Source organism: Mesoplodon bidens (genome assembly GCF_964165515.1).
Source record: "Mesoplodon bidens genome assembly, chromosome: 2".
NCBI classification, from domain to species: domain Eukaryota; kingdom Metazoa; phylum Chordata; class Mammalia; order Artiodactyla; family Ziphiidae; genus Mesoplodon; species Mesoplodon bidens.
The window spans coordinates 6,193,139-6,213,515 of NC_138177.1; the positions used below are offsets into that span (position 1 = coordinate 6,193,139).

At 36.1% G+C, this 20,377-nt stretch overlaps 1 protein-coding gene across 7 annotated transcripts in view; it reads left to right on the forward strand.

The window, feature by feature from the left end:
• Window positions 1–20,377, forward strand: part of KCNT2 (potassium sodium-activated channel subfamily T member 2) — a 354,137-nt gene that overhangs the window by 71,750 nt on the left and 262,010 nt on the right. The window contains exon 1 of one of the 7 annotated variants that reach the window (XM_081225688.1): window positions 18,515–18,561. The exons of the other annotated variants lie outside the window; for them this stretch is intronic. Coding sequence (XP_081081814.1) covers window positions 18,557–18,561 — 5 coding nt within the window. The 5' untranslated portion in view covers window positions 18,515–18,556. Of the gene's footprint in view, window positions 1–18,514; window positions 18,562–20,377 lie in introns of those variants that run through there. 7 annotated transcript variants of the gene reach the window in all.

The following is a 20,377-nucleotide window of genomic DNA, read 5'->3' on the forward strand; positions in this document are numbered from 1 at the left end:
CCTTGGTTTGTTCAAAGTCCTATGGGACTAGCCAGTCTATGCGAGTCCTGTGGCTCTGAATTTTGTCCATTTCCCTCAACATTATAATCCTCAGATGGTAACCTGTTCTCTAGGAAGTCTGCTTGGGGATTCTGCTCTGAGAACTGTGGGACGCCCCTGATGGGACTGGTGGAAAAGTATGGGTCCAGCTCTGTTGAGTTGAAGAAAATGCCTCCTAAGCTCTGAACAGCAAAGCCCATACATTGTACTAGAAGGAATGACAGAAGCAACCTCCAGAGACTCTGCAGAAGAATATGTTATAGGATAACTTAATAAGGATATTAGATAATAAGGAGATTAATAAGGTAAATAAGGATGTTAGGTAATACGGTGCTTGATCTGTAGTGATAAGGTCAAGAACTTATGTTTTGTAAAATTGCTATTTACAGTAAATATTTGGCCTTTGATTTGTTCTTCTAAACTTCTTTTCTGAGCTTAGCAAATAACCTGGGAAGCTGGTAGGGGCTGAAGTCTAATTGGCTGAACTAACTAGTAAGTAGCATTTAGGATGAGGAGCTCTCGATTCTGACTTTGGATGTCATGTGATTTCCAGCATGACGTACTTTAAAATGACCTCATGTCACCAGAGAGCAATTATATGGATCTTTGTAAATGACATCCAGAAAGTGATTTTGAAGGGATACACATTTTAGGAAGTAAAATCGTGGTCAAACTTTGTGATAGTGATGTCACTTGGTACAACTTATTCCTTTTCTTTAGTTAGTACTTTATTTTTATTACATAAGTAGTACATGGTCACTACGGGAAAGGTGGAAAATAATTGATTAACAACAACCACCAGAAACTTCAAAAAACCCACAAAAACATAATTCCATCAATGCCAATAACTTGGTGTATGATAATCCAGATTTTTTTTTTCTATTTTGAAATGTATGGGCTTTATCTAAACAGAATCAAACGACAATGGTATTTGGTAACCTATTTTTGTTTATTTATTTATTGGTTTTCCACTTAATAATATATTATGGTTAGCTTTCCATCATTATTTGTGATGGCTTACTATTCCATATTATTGATGTACCAAAAATATTTATCTGATTTTCTATTATTAGGCAGTTACATTTCTTTGATTTTTCACAATCCAAGCAAGATTATAATGAATGAGTCTACAAAAAAAAAAAGTTTATATACTTCTGTGCACCATTGTTATCATATAAATTGCTAATATCTTCCTAACATTATCACTGTCTTTTAATGAGACTTGTACATTTTATGTATGTCTGTATTTTTATTAATTCATACATATATATATATATTTTTTTTCTTTCATATACTTTGCCATTCCAGTTATGCCTAGAAGAAACTTCTCCACATTTACTGTGTCCCTCAATATGTCAGCCATTTTAAAGGGCCATGCTAAATAATAATGTCCTCTTGGAATTTAACATTTAGTGTGTATATATTTTTTAGTTGCAGAAAGCCCTTGCTGTTTGAAATATATCACTCATATTGTACTGAGTTGTAAGGCTTGTGGGTTTGGTAGACATGGTTTCAGTACCATGGACTTTTCTGAAAATTAGCATCTGAATTTGTTTTGTTTTCAGCATGAAAAGTCTGAATTTTAACAAAGACCTTTTTCTTGAGGATAGTGTGATACTTTCTTTTTTTTTTTGTTATTGAAGTATAGTTGATATACAATGTTGTGTTCATTTCAGTTGTACAGCAAAGTGATTCAGTTATACATATACGTATCTATTATTTTTCAGATTCATTTCTTTTACAAATCTATCCTTTTTTCAAATTCTTCATAATTTACCAGAGAAAAGTTTATGTATTTTCTGAAAAAGTGATATTTCTATATTTTGAACATCAAACATCCCAAGACTAAATACAGATAAATAAAAGATTCTTAGAAAGAAATAGAGAGGAATGTTGTGACAACTTATTCACTATGCACAGTGTTCTGTGGAATAATTATGTTAACATACGCTGGTCTTCCTGCATCATCAACATTTCCTTAATAGTCTGTCAAGCAATGCAGAATTACAGATAACATTAAAGAAATTAGAATCAGCTGCTGGAGCCGAAATGTTGACATCCTATCAAATCTTTCTAAAGTCATGGTAAAAACAGAAGTCTTCATTCCTTTGATCTTGCAACTGGATGAAAGGAGTTTGTGGCTGTAAACACATTTCTTTCTTTTGAACAAATATCTGAACAGAAGATCATAATGTCTCCACAGCTAGTTCCTTGTGGCTCCACTTTTGTGCCTTTTCCCCGACTTCAGCCATCAATATCTGACTCATGAGAAAGGTACTGTAGGGTAAGCTACAACATCAAGGGGCTGAAAAAATGAAAACAATGTTCAAGTGCTTTTGTTGACATGGATAGAGCTATCAGTATTTGTTCTTTCTAATTTACTAATATTCCAGAGTACTTTTAATAATTCGTGATTTCAGTGAACTTATATTGCATGTTTTAATATATTTATTTTAATGATCAAAAAGAGAGATACATTTAAGAAAATTCTTTTAGCATTTAGTAATGTTTAATTTAGCAATTTATTTTTGAGATACCATAGCATAATTGAGTATATAACATATGCTCCCACTTTAAATCATTATCAAATTGCTCTGATTCAACATAATATTCTGTTTCTAACATTTTTATCTAAATGGAAGATATTTTGAATATGTTAAGCCCAACGTTCTAAAAAAAAGTCATTCAATCACATTATTTGTTTTAAGATACATATTCAAGAGTTAAATATTTATGTATAGCATAACTGTAAGCATGACAGGTATGGGGCAATCTAATGCATAGATATGACTTGCCTGACTTTTCCTGCTCTTGACTGACTACAATAGCTTTCTCTCAAATGCCAACTCCTGCTTCTGCTCCTTTTATTGGCACGTTTTAGGCCAGGCTGTCAGCCTTGCAGATGGGTTGTTCCAGATACATTGATGTCACCAGTCAAGGGAATAATTCTACCTAATGGGAAAGGGAAGTTCTAACCAATTTTTATTACTGATGAGCAGTCTGAGGCGGTAAAAAGGAAACTCCCATAAAAGATATATCTCTACTCCATTAATGATTATGCATTTTATGATTAACACTTAAAACTAAAATGCTTCTTCCTTAAATGGACTGTAGTCAAGTAAAAGTTTGGGCGATAACCCATAGTGAATAAAGATTTATTATTGGCTCTTAGGTCAATAATACCTTCTTTGGCTTGGATATCATTAGAAAATTAGAAATTAATATATGCCATTTCTATTTGATCCTTGCTTGAACAAAAAGAGTCACTCTGAGAGAAGTGAGGAAAGGATCACACATAATTTGTTTTTGCAATTGAAATGGCAGCTTAAGAATTTCCTGTTGTGCTCAGAGGAAAACAAAGAATAATAAAATAAGTTGTATTTGAAGATATTTTTCAGCATTTGTAAACACTTGGGGCCACCCAGGGTTGTAATATCGGGGGTAAAATGTTTGTTCAGAGTAATTCCACATCTTATTCACTTTCCAGAAGGTATTATCTTATGCAAAATCAAAAGGAGTTGTTTTCAATGATCATGTGTTTACAATGATCATAGCACTGATGTACTAAAGAAATTAAAACATTGTTTAAAAATGAGACAGGCTATTTTGACTGACAAAGCATAACCTTTTAATTTTTTACCTGCAAGTGGTCATTTTCCCTTAGAGATGATTATCAAGAGTATAAGACTAGTGACAGGATGGCTGTCAATCCATTATTTATCATTATCGTATTGTTTTTTCTTTAAAAATGTGTATTAGAGGTAGTTAATCAAAATTGATTTGAAGCTAAGAAAGTTGATAAGTTAAAAGTAGGGGAGATATGGCAGAAGAAATCTAATACATCAGCAAGAGCCATGATCTGAGAATCAGACTTGTGTTCAGTTTTTGCTCTGACACTATGTGTGAAAGGGATGAACCTTAGTCACATCGCTTATCTACTCTGGGCTTCAGTTTCTAACTATAAATTTAATTCCAAACAACTTTCGTGCAGAAGGACTTATGACCCTTTACATGTAGTGATTTTATGAGATAAACTGTAAGAAATATGGGGGTAAGTCTTCAAGATTCATTTTATTTTCATTGCAAAGTTGCACTTCTTTTAGATTCCAGCTTCATGACTTACTAGCAGTGTGATCTTGGTTAAATACTGAACTTCCTGAGCCCCATCTGTCTCATTTCTTTAATGAGAATAATAATTCTTAGTTATTTTGTAATATTAGAAAAAAAATGCCAAGTGTGTGGCTAAAATGGTGGAGCAGGAAGACCCTGAGCTCACCCCCTCCCAGAGACACACCAAAACTACAAATATTTATAGTGCAAATATTGATGAGAAAGACCTGAAGATGAGCAGAAAACATTTTCTACAATTAAAGTTATAAAGAAGGAACCAACCATAATGAGACGTCCTATAGTTAACACCCACACCCCACAGTAGGCAACCCATGGGTGAGGGGATAATCACAATTGCAGAGGTTCTCCCCAAGGACCAAGGGGTCTGAGCCTCACACTGGGCTCTCCAGCCTGGAGATCCTGCACTTGGGAGACAAGTCCCCAGAATATCTGGCTTTGAGACCAGCAGGGCTTACCTATGGGAGAGCCAGAGGGCTGTAGGAAACAGACTTTACTCTTAAAGGGCATGCACAAAATCTCACATGCTCAGAGTTTCAGTGCACAGGCAGTACTTGAAAGAAGCCTGGGTCAGACTGCTTGCTGATCTTGGCAGTCCTCCCAGAGATGCAGGAAGCAACTTGAATTCCCCTTGGGGATGTAGATACTGGCAGCAGTCATTTTGTGGAGCTCATTCTACCACAAGGACACTGGGGCAGGCAAGCACCATTTTGGGAATTCTCCATCTATCTTATTAGTGCTGGGGGCTTAATCCCTCACCAGCAGGTCAGCACCAGCCCCAGGCTCAACCTGGGCCCTACAACCAGTGACCAGGGCCCAACCCTGCTCATGGGTTGTCCAGCACCAGCCAGGGGGTCCCTGGCCCCCATAGCCAGCTGCCCTCAGACCTGACCACACCAAATAATGGGCCAGCACAGCCCCAAGATCTCCTGGGCTCCACAGCCAGCTTCACTAGGAACTGGTCCCGCCCACCAGCTGGCCTGTGGCCACAGTAAAGGGCAGAACCTGGCAGCCAACCAGGCCAGGGGCCAGCCCTGCCTACAGTGCACCCAGAGAAGTTGGACGTGCTGCAATGGATGGGCCCACACAGTCCACATAGGGGGCACCCATAGATCATACAGCTCTAGTGACCAGATGGGAGAGTGCTGGGGGGCTTCATAAGACATCTCCTACATAAGGCCATTTCTCCAAGATCAGGAAATGTAACCAACCTACCTAATACATAGAAATAAGCACAGATAATTTGGCAAAACAAAGAGATAGAGGAATATGTTCCAAATGACGGGACAAAATTAAACCTCAGAAAAATAACTAAATGAGGTGGAGGTAAGCAATCTATCCAATAAAGAATTTAAAGTAATGATCATAGAGGTGCTCAATGAACTCTGCAGAAGAATAGATGAACAAATGAGAATTTTAACAAAGAGTTAGAGAATATAAAGAAGAGCTAAACAGAGCTGAAAAATAAACAATTGAAATGAAAAGTACATTAGAGGGGGGGCTTCCCTGGTGGCGCAGTGGTTGAGAGTCCGCCTGCCGATGCAGGGGACACGGGTTTGTGCCCCAGTCCGGGAAGATCCCACATGCCACGGAGCGGCTAGGCCTGTGAGCCATGGCCGCTGAGCCTGTGCGTCTGGAGCCTGTGCTCCGCAACAAGAGAGGCCACAACAGTGAGAGGCCCGCATACCGCAAAAAAAAAAAAAAAAAAATTACATTAGAGGGGATCATTGGTAGATTAGATGATGCAGAGGAATGGATCAGAGAATTAAAAGAATAACGGAAATCACCTATGCTGAACAGAAAAAAGAAAATAGAGGGTTTTGTTTGTTTGTTTTTGCGGTACATGGGCCTCTCACTCTTGTGGCCTCTCCTGTTGTGGAGCACAGGCTCTGGACGTGCAGGCTCAGTGCCCATGGCTCACAGGCCTAGCCGCTCTGTGGCATGTGGGCTCTTCCCGGACCAGGGCACGAACCTGTGTCCCCTGCATCAGCAGGTGGACTCTCAACCACTGCACCACCAGGGAAGCCCAAAAATAGAATTTTTAAAAATGAGGATAATTTAAGAGACCTCTGGGACCAAACATGAAGGGAGAAATTGACAGTGACACAATAATAGTAGGGAACTTTAACACCCTACTTACATTAATGGACAGAGTATCCAGACAGAATTAATAAGGAAACACTGGCAGTAAATGATGTTAGAACAGTTGGACTTAATAGGTTTTTATAGAACATTCTATCCAAAAGCAGCAGAATGAACACTCTTTTAAAGTACACATGGAACATTCTCCAGGATAGATCACATACTGGGACACAAAACAAGTATTGATAAATTTATTAAGATTGAAATCATATCAAATATCTTTGGCAACCACAATAGTCTAAGATAGAAATCAACTACTAGAAGAACACCAAAAAATACAAACACATGGAGGGTCAACAATATGCTACTAAACAACCTGTGGTTCACTGAAGAAATCAAAGAGGAAATTTAAAAAATACCTGGAGATTAACAGAAACAGAAATACACTGGTTCAAAATCTATGGCATGAAGCAAAAGCAGTTCTAAGAGGGAAATTTATAGTGATACAAGCCTACCTCAGGAAACAAGAAAAATCTCAAATAAATAATCCAACCTTAAACAAACTGGAAATAGAAGAACAAAGTAAACCCAGAGTTAGTAGAAAGACAGAATAAAGATCAGAACAGAAGTAAATGAAATAGAGAGTTTAAAAAAAAAGTAGAAAAGTTAGTCTTTGAAGAGATAAAGTTGATAAACTTTTAGCCAGACTCATCAAGAAAAAAAGAGACATGGTCCAAATCTATAAAATCATAAATGAAAGAAGACAAGTTATGACTGACACCACAGAAATACAGAGGATCCTAAGAAATTACTATGAACAATTATACACTAATAAAATGGACAACTTAGAAGAAATGGATAAATTCCTAGAAATATACAATCATCCAAAACTGAGTCATGAACAGATAGAAAATTTGAACAGATATTACCAGGAATGGAATTGAGTCAATAATTTAAAAACTCCCAACAAACATAAGTCCAGGACCAGATGGCTTCACAGGTGAATTCTACCAAACATTTAAACAAGAGTTAACACCTATCCTTCTCAAACTGTTCCAAAAATTGAAGTGGAAAGAAGGCTTCCAAGCTCATTGTACAAGGCCAGCTCCACCCTGATACCAAAACCAGAAAAGACACCACAAAAAAAGAAAATTATAACCCAATGACTCTGATAGACATAGATGCAAAAATCCTCAACCCATATTAGCAAACCAAATTCAACAATACATTAAAAGGATCATAAACTCTCACCACGTGAGATTTCCTCTTGTGATGTAAGAATGTTTCAATATCTGCAAGTCAATCAACCTAATACACTACACTAACAAATTGAAGTATAAAAATTTTATGATCATCTTAATAGATGAAGAAAAGCTTTTGACAACATTCAATGTCTATTTATGATAAAAATTCTCAACAAAGTATAGAGGGCACAGAGGGAATAGACTTCAACATAATAAAGGCTGTATATGACAAACCCACAGCTAACATCATACTCAATGGTGAAAACTGAAAGCATTTTCTCTAAGATCAGGAGCAAGACATGGATGCCCACTCTCACCAATTTTACTCAATATAGTTTTAGAAGTCCTAACCACAGCAATCAATAAAGAAAAAAAAATAAAAGGAATCCAAATTGGAACGGAAGAAGTAAAACTGTCTTTGCAGATGACTTGATTCTATATGTAGAAATACCTAGAGCTAAAGACTCCACCCAAGATTATTAGGGCTCACTGATGAATTCAGTAAATTTGCAGGATACAAAGTTAGTATACAGAAATCTGTTGAGTTTCTATATGCTAATGACAAACTATCAGAAAAAAATTAAGAAAATCCCATCTACAATTGCACCAGAAAGAATAAAATGCCTAGAACTAAATCTAACCAAGGAGGTAAAACATCTGTACTTGGAAAACTATGAGATGCTGTTGAAAGAAATTGAAGACAACACAAATGGATATACGTACTCATGGACTGGAAGAATTAGTATTAATATGACTATACTACCCAAGACAGATTCAGTGCATTCCCTATCAAAATACAATGGCGTTTTTCACAGAACTTGAACAAATAATTCTAAAGTTTGTATAGAAACACACAAGACCCCGAATATCCAAAACAATCTTGAGAGAAAAGAACAAAGCTGGAGGTATCACACTCCCTGATTTTAAATTATACTACAAAGCTACAGTAATCAAAGTAGTGTGGTGCTGTCACAAAAACAGACACATAAATCAGTGGAACAGAGTGGAGAGCCCAGAAGTAAAACCACACTTATGTGTTCAATTGACCCATAACAAAGGAGGCAAGAATATACAATGAGAAAAAAAGAGCCTCTTCAATAAATGGTGTTGAGAAAACTAGACAGCTACTGTGAAGAATCAAGCTGAACTATTGGGTTGGCCAAAAAGTTTGTTTGGGTTTTCCATAAGATGTTACAGAAAACCCGAACAAACTTTTTGGCCAACACAATACTTTCTCACACTATATAAAAAAAATAAACTCAAAACCGATTAAAGACTTAAATGTAAGACTTGAAATCATAAAGCTTCTAGAAGAAAACAAAGGCAGTGCACTGTGACCTCAGTCTTAGAAATATTTTTTTGGATCTGTCTCCTCAGGCAAAGGAAACAAAAATAAACAAATGAGACTACATCAAATTGAAAAGCTTTGGGACAGTTAAGGAAACTATCAACAAGACAGAAAGGCTGCCTGCTGAATAGGAGAAGATATTTGCAAACCATATATCCAATAAAGGGGTTAATATCGAAAATATACAAAGAACTCATACAAAAATGCAAATAACCTGATTAAAAAGTGGGCAGAAGACCTAAATAGACATTTTTTCAATGAAGACTTACAAATGGCCAACAGGTAACTGATAAGATGCTCAGCATCACTAATCAGGGAAATACAAATCAAAACCACAATAAGATACCACCTCACATCTGACAGAATGGTTATCATCAAAAAGACTACCAATAAAAAATGTTGATGAAAATGTGGAGAAAAGGGAACACTAGTGTACTATTGGTGAGCATGTAAATTTGTGAAGTCACTATGGAAAGCAGTATGGAGAGTCCTCAATTATTAAAAATAGAAATGCCCTATGATCCAGCACTTTCAATTCTGGGTATTTACCTGAAGAAAAAAAAAAAAACTAATTCAAAAAGATGTATACACTCCAATGTTCATTGCAGCATTATTCACAATGGGCAAGATATGGAAGCAACCTAAGTGTCCATTGATAGATGAATGGATAAAGAAAAGGTGATATATATGTATGTATGTGTGTGTGTGTGTGTGTGTGTGTGTATGTATATGTATATATATACACACACAATAAAATGTAACTCAGCCATAAAAAAGGAGAAATCTTTTTGTGACTAGGGTATCATGCTGAGTGAGATAAGTCAGACAGTGAAAGACAACACACAAACTCGCTTATATGTGGAATCTAAAAACCAAAAGAAATAAGCAAAACAAAGTGAAAACAGACTCAGAGATGCAGAGAAGAAACCAGTGGGTGCCAGAATGGAGAGTGGTGGGCAAAATAGGTGAAGGGGTTAGAAGGTACAAACCTCAAGTTTTATAATAAGTAAGTCACAGGGATATAATATATAACATAAGGAATATGGTCATATATTGTAATAACATTGTGTGGTGAAAGATGGTTACTATACCTATCCTGGTGATCATTTCATAATGTATGCAAATGTCAAATCATTATGTAGTACACCTGAACTAGCTTAATGTTGTACATTAGTTGTATACAACAATAAAAATTAATAAAAAATACATTCTTAGCATATAGCAGACATATATTAAGATGGTATTTGTGATTCATCTAAAACAAGTACATTTTGGAGATGAAAATTTTTATTGGTGATGAAAATTTTTTCGTCTTGCTCATATTAGTCATTTAGGATTGTTTTTTCCTTCTGTTTCCTTTTACCCATATTTGTGAACTTGCCTTGCACATACTTAGGACAAAGTGCTTGAACTATATAATTGTTGAAGATGCATAAGTGTAAAAACAGGTTTCTTGAATAGTTTCTTGACCTACAGATTGGATCTTTTCATGGCAACTGCTGAACTAAACAAATTAAAAAATCATTTGAACATCTGCAGATTACAGTGAGAAATGAATTCAACTTGAAGCTTCGCATATTTCTTTATATGAATTATGTTCCTTCATGTGCATCAGGAACTTTGTTTCACATTAAATTATTTAAAGTAATGGAAACTTTTCAAATTGCAACTTTACTTTTTTATTTAAATGAAAGATTCTGAGTTATTAAGCATATATCCTTCATATGCTAGAAATATATGCTACTTTCAAAGGACACATGGTGATTTATAAGCAGAATAATGGTTTCCTATTAATATTCTTCCCCATGAAAAAATTCAAGCAGCTTTTAAAGTACTTGAAACTGTAAAGATAACGGCCTCATTTTGGGGAAATTTGTTAGATTATTAATACCATTGATTTTAGGTCACCCTGTTTTGCTAGTAAAGTGTCATTATGTGTGAATAATTCGGAACACATTTTAGTTAATTTTAACCAACTTTATTTTCGTGTGATAGATTTCTGTGTGTGTACTTTCAGCCTTTGTGGTAGTAAAACCTTATACTTTGATAACAAAAGGCAAATTACTGAAGCTAATAAATGGCTCATAAATGCTCTGAGGTCTACCTTTTCCATTCCCATTAAAATGAATAAAAGATAATTTGCCATTTCAAAAAACCCTTTGTTTCTTCAACAGGAAATTTTGAGGGGTATACTGTAGAACCAACACACTGTGGGGAATGTAAAAATGTGTAAGGCAGTTAGTACCTTTGTGTTGGTAACATTTGAAGAACAGACAAGAATACATTATACTTTCCAAGTATAACTACAAGGTAGGTCCTGATCAAGGATTAGTACAAGTGATAACTTCATATTATATCCTTGTTTATATAATATATATACAGTTGACCCTGAACAACACAGGATTGAACTGTGTGGGTCCACTTGTATGTGGATTTTTTTAAATGGTAAAAATTACAGTAGTATGTGGTCTGTAGTTGGTTAAGTTCAAGGATACAGAGGGCCGACTGTAAAGTTACACGTGAATTTTTGACTGATCTCTAACCCCTGCATTGTTTAAGGGTTATTAACTGTATATATAATTTGTATACATGTATGCATGTGTGAACATCTCATTGTCCACATCTCATGAATCCACACATTTAGCCAGTTTTCCAACTTTTCCGTAGCTTCATCATACACTATAGATCTCAATTAGACATTTTCCAGAGCAGGCTCACATACAGATCGGTGAACTTCCTTTTTCTGAAGGAACATTGAACTCACAGCCAATACCACTAACTTATTCCTGAATGAAGCTTATCTAACAAACATATTTTCTCCATAAGGTACATCCCAGCCTGGCATCTAGGAACCCAGACAGTACTTCAGCATTGTGGCTGGAGGGTTATTTTTTTATTTTTTATTTTTGCGGTACGCGGGCCTCTCACTGTTGTGGCCTCTCCCGTTGCGGAGCACAGGCTCCAGACGCACAGGCTCAGCGGCCATGGCTCACAGGCCCAACTGCTCCATGGCATGTGGGATCCTCCTGGACTGGGGCACGAACCCGTATCCCCTGCATCGGCAGGTGGACTCTCAACCACTGAGCCACCAGGGAAGCCCTGGAGGGTTATTTTGAACAGTGAAATCACCAACAAAAAGCACACAAAATGCAAAAAACATGACACTAAATAGACCATAGAAAAGGCACTTGTTCAAAGTAAGAGAAGTTATATATCTATATCTATATCTATATCTATATCTATATATATATATATAAGGAGTTAGAACATCTTGTTCAACCTCAGCTGGAAACTCGCCCTAAAGACTCACATTTTTGGCTGCTTTGTGAAAAATCCACAAATGACCGTGAAACTACTGAGAATGTTGATTTTGTCATTTTCTATCTCTTCACTAGCTATTTTCCAACAACTAAAAATCACTGAAATATCACTTTTCTGATATTTGCTTTCCTGTTAAATGACACCCACATCTAATCAGATGCTTGAGGTAGAAATCTGGGAGTCAAATTTGACTTCTTTTCTCCACAGGGACCTTGATATACAACAAATCGCCAAATTGTCTTATTTCTAGCCCTAAATAAGTGTTCATTTTTAAATGTACTTAACATAACCTTTTTCCTGGACTACTGGGGTTTCCTCATATTTAACCTTGACCCTTTAAATGCAATGTCTATACTGATTAGAACTATCAAAAGCCACAGACATAACAAATAATTCTCTATCTAAATGGCTCCCCGTTACCTTTAAAGTCCAATTTCAAACTCCTTAATGTGGCTTATGAAACCCTGACACCTTTTCATGATCACCTTCCTTCCCTTTCTCTACTCCAGTCATAACAATATAAAATAGATGTAAAAACTGAAGATTATATAAAAAAACACTCCCTGTATTTATAAAAGTTGAAACCTGGCATTTTATTTAACTTAATTTTCTCTAAGCTAGGGGACAGTTTAACACAAAATTATATCTAATTTGATTTTCCTATCTACTTGTAGCTAGAGATGTATGCAAAATGAAATTTTGATAACTAGGAACTGCCTCAATAGCTGATACCCCAGATACTAAATTCAAGGTAGAAATGTCCTAATGAACTTCTAATGTCATTTTTCAATATTATTTATGATAACGATATTTAAGATATAGGAACATGAAGATCTTGCTTAGCACTGAAAGTAAATCTGATTATGTGTGATTTTAATGTGAACTGCATTGTTTTACATCGTATAATTTGCATCATATCATACATCATATTGCCTCTTTAGTTATTTTATACCACTGGCATCCAGTTGCTCATTTTTGATCTTGATTCTTGATTTCTCTCTGGAAAACCACCTATTCTTCCATCTCAGTCCGTGGGCTTTAGTGCCTTCCTCCCTCCACCCCACCCCTAATTAAGCTCCAGATTTGAGACCGAAGAATATGGCCAAGGCTAAGCCAATCAGAGAACTTCATCCCCTGACCTCAGTGTTTAATTTAGGGATGGATATATGGCACAATCAGATCCACTGACACCCTGTGGTCAGTGAGATTCTAGTAAAGACTTGCTTCTTTTCCTCTGCACTTCACATGAACAGATGCAATTTCTGAAGCAGTTGTAGAGATCTAATTACCATAAAGGAAAATCCGTTTCAGGATAAAGTAAGAGAAATGAAACTGGCAGATGGAGAAAAATAAAGTCAGTGAAATTGATGAGCTCCTGCTTCAAGCCATTCCGTCAGTCAATCCCAGGCTGGCACTTTTCAATTATGAATGAGTTTAAATTCCTTTTATTTATTTATTTATTTTTTTGTGGTATGCGGGCCTCTCACTGTTGTGGCCTCTCCCGTTGCGGAGCACAGGCCCCGGACGCGCAGGCTCAGCGGCCATGGCTCACTGGCCCAAATGCTCCGCGGCATGTGGCATCTTCCCGGACCGGGGCACGAACCCGCGTCCCCTGCATCGTCAGGTGGACTCTCAACCACTGCGCCACCAGGGAAGCCCTTAAATTCCTTTTTAATTTAAAATAGTTTGAATAGGTTTGTTTCCTCAAATGCAAACTGAAGTCTTAGGTGATATAACACATATCAAATAATATAGTCAATTCAGGCATCTGAAAGTTTTTTTAGTCAAAGCATAAACATGTAAGATTCAGTAACTTCATTACTGCAGAATTTACTGACTCTTTGTGTAAATTATAACATTGTTTTGGTATATGTAAATCTGTTCTTCATCAGAAACTGCTGGCGTCTCTATTAATAATACTTTCCGCATATGTAGTATCTTTCAGCATTTGTATATAAGAGACCTATAACATTTATGGACAATAAAATTAATCTTTTCACTTTAATTTTAACTTTTGTGGACATTAATTAATACCAAGTACATTTACAAACAAGTTTAATAGGGAAAAAAAGGGTAGAATTGCCAGATATGCATGGAGTAAGTGAAAGCTAGTTTGAAATGGAATTGCCAAGTAGAGATTCTTTCTGCATAAACATATTGTTAAATATAATTATAGAGATCTTTATATTCTTTGGTTGTTAGATAAAATGACACATATTCTTGGCATTTCCATTTATCTTTAAATGAGGGAAAATATGATTCCATTATTAAGAAGAAAAATTCCATTACAATTGAATCTCAATTATTTTCACACGATGTATCTATAATCAGGCTTTAATTTCACTTCAACTTTTTTCTAATTCTAAGGAACACCTTCCTTGTTAATGGTGAGCCAGTGCTTGCTCAACTTTTATAAATGTAAAAATGAAATATTCATATTTTCATAAATACTGGAGTGGTAAGCAAGTTTGCATGGTATTAGTATCCTTGAGCTTATCATCTATTTTATAGTGTAGAATGACTACCTTTTAACAGAAAACTAAAAGCCTTGTAATGATATGTAGAGTTGGAAGCCTTCTTAATAGGGATTAGAATGTGAGGTAGCAGCTTTCTGAGTTCTGGTGACAAACCTCAGGATCCTTGAAAGGGTCATGCTGTAGCTATACACATAGCTGTGGTTGCTAGTAAAATTGCCTTCATCTCAAAAATGCTACAAATGCTTTACAACCATCTTCATAGTTCCTTTCCATGAATATTATCAATGATAGTGAGCCAGGACCCAGAATTTTCCCCAACTTTTTTAGTAGTTTAAAACATATTTTTCAGTTTCCCTAAACCAGAGACTTGGGTTCTGACAAGAGGTTCAATCCATCCCTCTAGGATGGATTCTGTCATCTATTGTGGCTTTGTTTCATTTGTTCTTTGAGATGAGCTCTATTCATTTTTGTTTCCCTCAAAAACTGATGATTGTAATTCAGACTTATTTGATCTGAGAGATATCTTACATGTTTCATTTCAGGGGCAAATAGTTTCACGATTCTAAAAGCCACGTTTTGGCAGAATTACCAAAGTGATACTTTTGGAATTTAATGATTTATTAATATGTAAAAGAAAAATATCCAACAGAAATAAATAAATGGAAATTAACTATATTATATTTTTATATACATATAGAGATGCCACTGTTATTTAAATATGTAAATTACTATTCAAATACTGTACATGTACTTATTTAAATATTTAAGTAAATATATAAGTCAATGTTCACATGGTACACATTTTTAGCCACGTTTTATCAGTAATTTTGGTGAAGTGCAATAGTTATTCTGAAAGTATCAGAAAGAAAAATATATGTATTTTCAATAGTACTTCTCCCACAGAGAAGAAAATATTGAGGAGTGAAGGTTGAAGGAAATACTGGGTGGAAATTTCAAATATGACTCCACATCAGAATGTGTAAAGGAAGGATGATGGAAAATTAGAAACATCTTCAGAAGAGATTTTAAATTGACAATATGATTTGGCAGATAAGAATGTAAATAGTAATGAGCAAAAAGCAAACTTTTAGAGCAAAATTCATTCAACACTCAGCAAGTATATTGAGTACCTATTATGTGTACCTGGCACTGTGTTAGCTTCTGAGAACACAATCAAAATGAACAAAATAGACACAGTTCCTGTGCTCACAATTTTAGAGCCAAGCAAAGCCATTACTAGCAGCTTTGGAGGGACACACAGCAAGAAACATGCCCTCAAATCAACTCTTGATGAGGCTTATAGTTCGATGTTATTAATGATGCATTCCATCTGGTACTTGGTAGCTTCCTGTCTATTTCAGTCTATTTTTGCTCTTTATTCTTGCAAAGCACTAAGCTAAGCTGTGTCTGCTTTGCTCAAGGAGGGTATATACTTTCAAAATGTAAATGTACCAACTTTCTAATTATGTAAATATTGTTTACAAGTTAACTTTTCCCTTCTTTTACATTTCTGTGTTCTATGCCATAGAACTAGGTTTGTGCTCTGTAAGGTTTATTTGATGGATGGACACTTTTAAAAAGTTCATTCTGATACATTATAATAAGCACTATGGTCAAAGGAATTGAATGCGCTAAGCAAAAATACATGTGTGTCACTTAAAGACTTTGGTGAGGAAGAGGTTCGGGTGGCATCTGAAATGAGACCTGAAGGAAGCAGAGCAAGGCCGAGAAGGAAGGCAAAAGAAAGCTTAATTAGTTTGAGTTGTTCATTTTTCTTAAGATCCAGCTGAATATATTTTTATTGAAAAGTAGTGGACCCACAAATTTAAAAGCCCGGTAACTCGTATGATAATTAAGTCTGGTTGAGAAAGTAAAGAGTGACTATGGCATGCTAGAGTACCCATATTATCCACAGCAAATCAGAAGCATGCATTTGCAAACTGACAAATGTGTTCTTCCTTTTAGAGCAAGGTAACTTGGGAGTTCTTGTTGCCCAGCATAGATGCCAGATGGCAGTAGCCACAGATTGCCAGCCTCTGCATGCTGATAGTTGTCAACTTTGGATGCTAACGTGGTGTCAGAAGCAACTACTGCCAAATAATTTTGCATTCCATATATATTAGTGAACATCCACTATATTCTAGGCCCTGGGCAAACAGTTATAAGCAAAAGCTGATAAGTTTCGCTCTAGTGGGGCTTGCGATTTAATGAGGCTTTAAGAAACTGTGCGATGACAAATTTTATCCTCAAACTAATCCTGAATTTTTATAGAACTCTGGATGATAGAATTGGAATTAATTGGGGAGAGCGAGGGGATAGCATAGGGAAAATTAGCAGGCAGATCAGAGTATCTCCTTTCTCAGACACAATAAGGTGATGGGAAGAAGAAATTGGGTGGTTATTTCCTTTCCAATACTTCCCCCTGTGTCTCTATACGTCCCTAGGTATCTAATCTGTCGTTTTTTGCAGTGGTATCTAATTAAAGGTCATGCCTCAGAATAGAAGACTTTGCACATCACAGTTCTTTCAGTGATGTGACATATTTTGCACCTATTTTTCTAGATTGATACATGGATGAAGTTTCCATTTGGGTTCAATATTTGTATTTATCACTTGAAGTTTTGTTTCACTTTGTTTTTCTATATCTTGCCTTGTAAATCAATTTTAACCTGCAGGCAGGTTTAAATATCTTTAGGTCATTCTTGCAAGCTGGTTTTGACCAAACATGTTGATTATAAGCGTTTTTTTAAAAAAGTTTCTTCTTTCTTATTCTGCTAAAAGATTTGTACTGCTCAAAGAACTCTGGAGAATGATATTAATATGTGCTCAAGTGAAAAGAGGATTGGGGTATAACTACATGACTTTTGTGTGTACCACCAGAAGCATGGACTTAACATCAGCTCAGATTGGGAGAAGATTTCAGGGGAAAAAATCAGAAATTTAGGTCTTGGTTATGCCAAGTTGGAGACATCCGCTAGAGACCCCAGTAGAAAAGTTGAGTAGGCAGTTGAATTTGAATGTATGAGTTTAGGAGAGAGGAGTGGGCGGGATATATAAATTTGGCAAACTTGGGCATAGAGATTCATTACTCTTTGAGTATAGCTGCAAAAGGATGGATTTTAAGGACAGAAGGGAATGAATGAGCCAAGGATACCCAGGAGGAGTAAACTGTAAGGTGGAAGAAAACCAAAAGAATAGAGTGAAGAAAGGGATTCAAGGATGTGGAAGGGATCGACTATGCCCAATGCTCATAGGATAGGTAAGATGACCTGATTTCTGCATCGTGCCACGTAGAGGTCACTGGTGACCTTGATGATTGCTGATTTGGTGGAGAAGTGGAATAAGCTTAAGAAAGAAGAAGAGGTGAGGAATTGGAGCCAATGATTTTAGGTTTATTGTTTGTAAGTGTTAGGGGCTGAATTGTGCCCCACAACATTCATTATGTTGAAGCCCTAATCCTCAGTACCTCAGAACGTGACTGTATTTGGAGACAGGGCCTTTAAAGGGTAATTAAGTTAAAATGAGGCCATCAGGATAGGCCCTAATCCAATCTGACTGGTGTCCTTGTAAAAAGGGGAAATTTGCTCACACAGAGACACCACGGATGCTTGAACTCAGAGGGAAGATCCCATGAGGACACAGTCAGAAGGTGCCCTCTGTCAGCCAAGGAGAAAGGCCTCAGGAGAAATCAACCCGCTGGCACCTTGATCTTGGATTTCCAGTCTCCAGAACTATGAGAAAATTAATTTCTGTTGTTTAAGTCGCCCATGTATTTTGTAATGGCAGCTCTAGAAAATGAATACAGCAAGTCTCAGTGTCTCTTTATTTCTTTCAATATGGATCAATGCATGGCCAAGACGGCTAAGTGCATTCACATCTTCTTCTGCTATAAGGAATTTTCCTTAGTTCATGCACGGATGATGTACGTTACCTTTTCAATAACCCTGGTTCTTTCTAGGGGATTTCTGTGGGAGATTTCTTTGTCAGGTCTCCTGTCTGTCAAAATAGAAACTCCATATCATCAAAAATTGGCAGAAAGCACCAGGGTGAACAGATTTAATGCTAACTTATATCTCTGGTTTCTTAATTTCTTGTCTCTTCTGGCTTCTAAGGATTTCCCTTACTTGCCTACTAGCTAAGATATACACGTTAAAAAAGTGGTGTGTGGTGTGTGTGTGTGTGTGTGTGTGTGCATTTAATAATTTATTTAACTTCTCAAGGTATTTCATTTGGGAAGAGTTTATGGAATATGTTTTACCATATTGTCAGAAGCAAAATCCTGAGTTGCTTTGAAGTCTTTTTTTGTGATAAAGCAGTTTGCTATTATCTATATGTTGCCAATTTAATCACAATCAGTTGCTTGATTTTTGATCAATTTGAATTGCCATTAAACTCATAGACAATCTATCTAAAGTAATTGCCAGTGTCTCTGATTGGATTCTCTGGAAGCAGACCCTGATAGGAGTTTGGGTTGTGAAAGGTGTGATCTCAGGTAGGCTGGCTCATTGCAACCGAGGCAGAGCCTGTAGCAGCTCAGAGCTGGCAATTATCCAGCTATCATTGAAGGAGAGGTATCTGGGAGCCAAAATTCCATGCTACCAAATTCAGTTATATGGTACTTAATCATGATACAGTCTTAGGAATAATATTTATTTACTAAACTAAAATAGTTGAAGGTGAAATTGTTAGGCAGTATTTCTTGTGTAAATAAAATTTAATCCAATAAATTCCAAAAATGTCTATCAGCTATTGTTGTATATTTTATAATCTGTTTTACTATATTTTGTAATCAGAAAAAAATACAATAACTTAAAAAATAAAAAGTAAATTTGGGATGAAGATGGTCAAAGTACAGACCTCCAGCTATAAAATAAATGTCCTGGGCATGTAATGTACAACATGGTGACTGTAAATTAAAATATTGTATAGCATATTTGACAGTTGCTAAGATAGTAGATCTTAAAAGTTCTCATCACACACAAAAAGTTGTAACTGCATGTGGTGATGGATGTTAACTAGATTGTGGTGATCAATTCACTGTGTACACAAATATCAAATCATTAGGTTGTACCCCTGAAACTAATATAAGGTTACATGTCCATTATATCTCAGTAAAAAATAGCAAAAAGAAAAGCAAATTTGATTTATATACCACTATTTTTTTTTCTTGGTTAAAGCTCATATATCTTTAGGCCTAGGCATATGGGAGTTAGCCTGCCTGGTTGTGAATGCTATGTCCACCATTTAGGATTTGTGTGATTTTGGGCAAATGCCTCTGTCTCCTAATCTGTAAAATGGAAATAGTAATAGTACCCATTAAGGGTATGTCTTGAGAATTAAATGAGGTAATACATCTGTGTGTTCAGTGGAGTGCTTGGGTATTTTCAATAAGTAGTTCCTCCATGGTATTGTCACTGTTTATTAACATATTTCTTGGCTTCTATTCAAGTTCTTTTAATTATCTGGCTTCTTTTCTACCTCTCTGCTTTCCAGAATTGCTATTACCTGATACACTTCCTGTGCTCTAGCCATTTTAACTCCTTTTAATTCCATAACTGTACTATACTTTTTCTCACATTTCTTTTTCCCTTTGTACCTGCCATTTCTTATATCAGAAAAGACCTTGGGTGTGTCTCTCTCCTTCCATCCAAGCTTGCCAACCCTATTCACTCTGACTCCATAACAAATTCCTTCTTGTGTTATAGATTTGAGTCATCTACTTTTTTGGTAGAGTATGG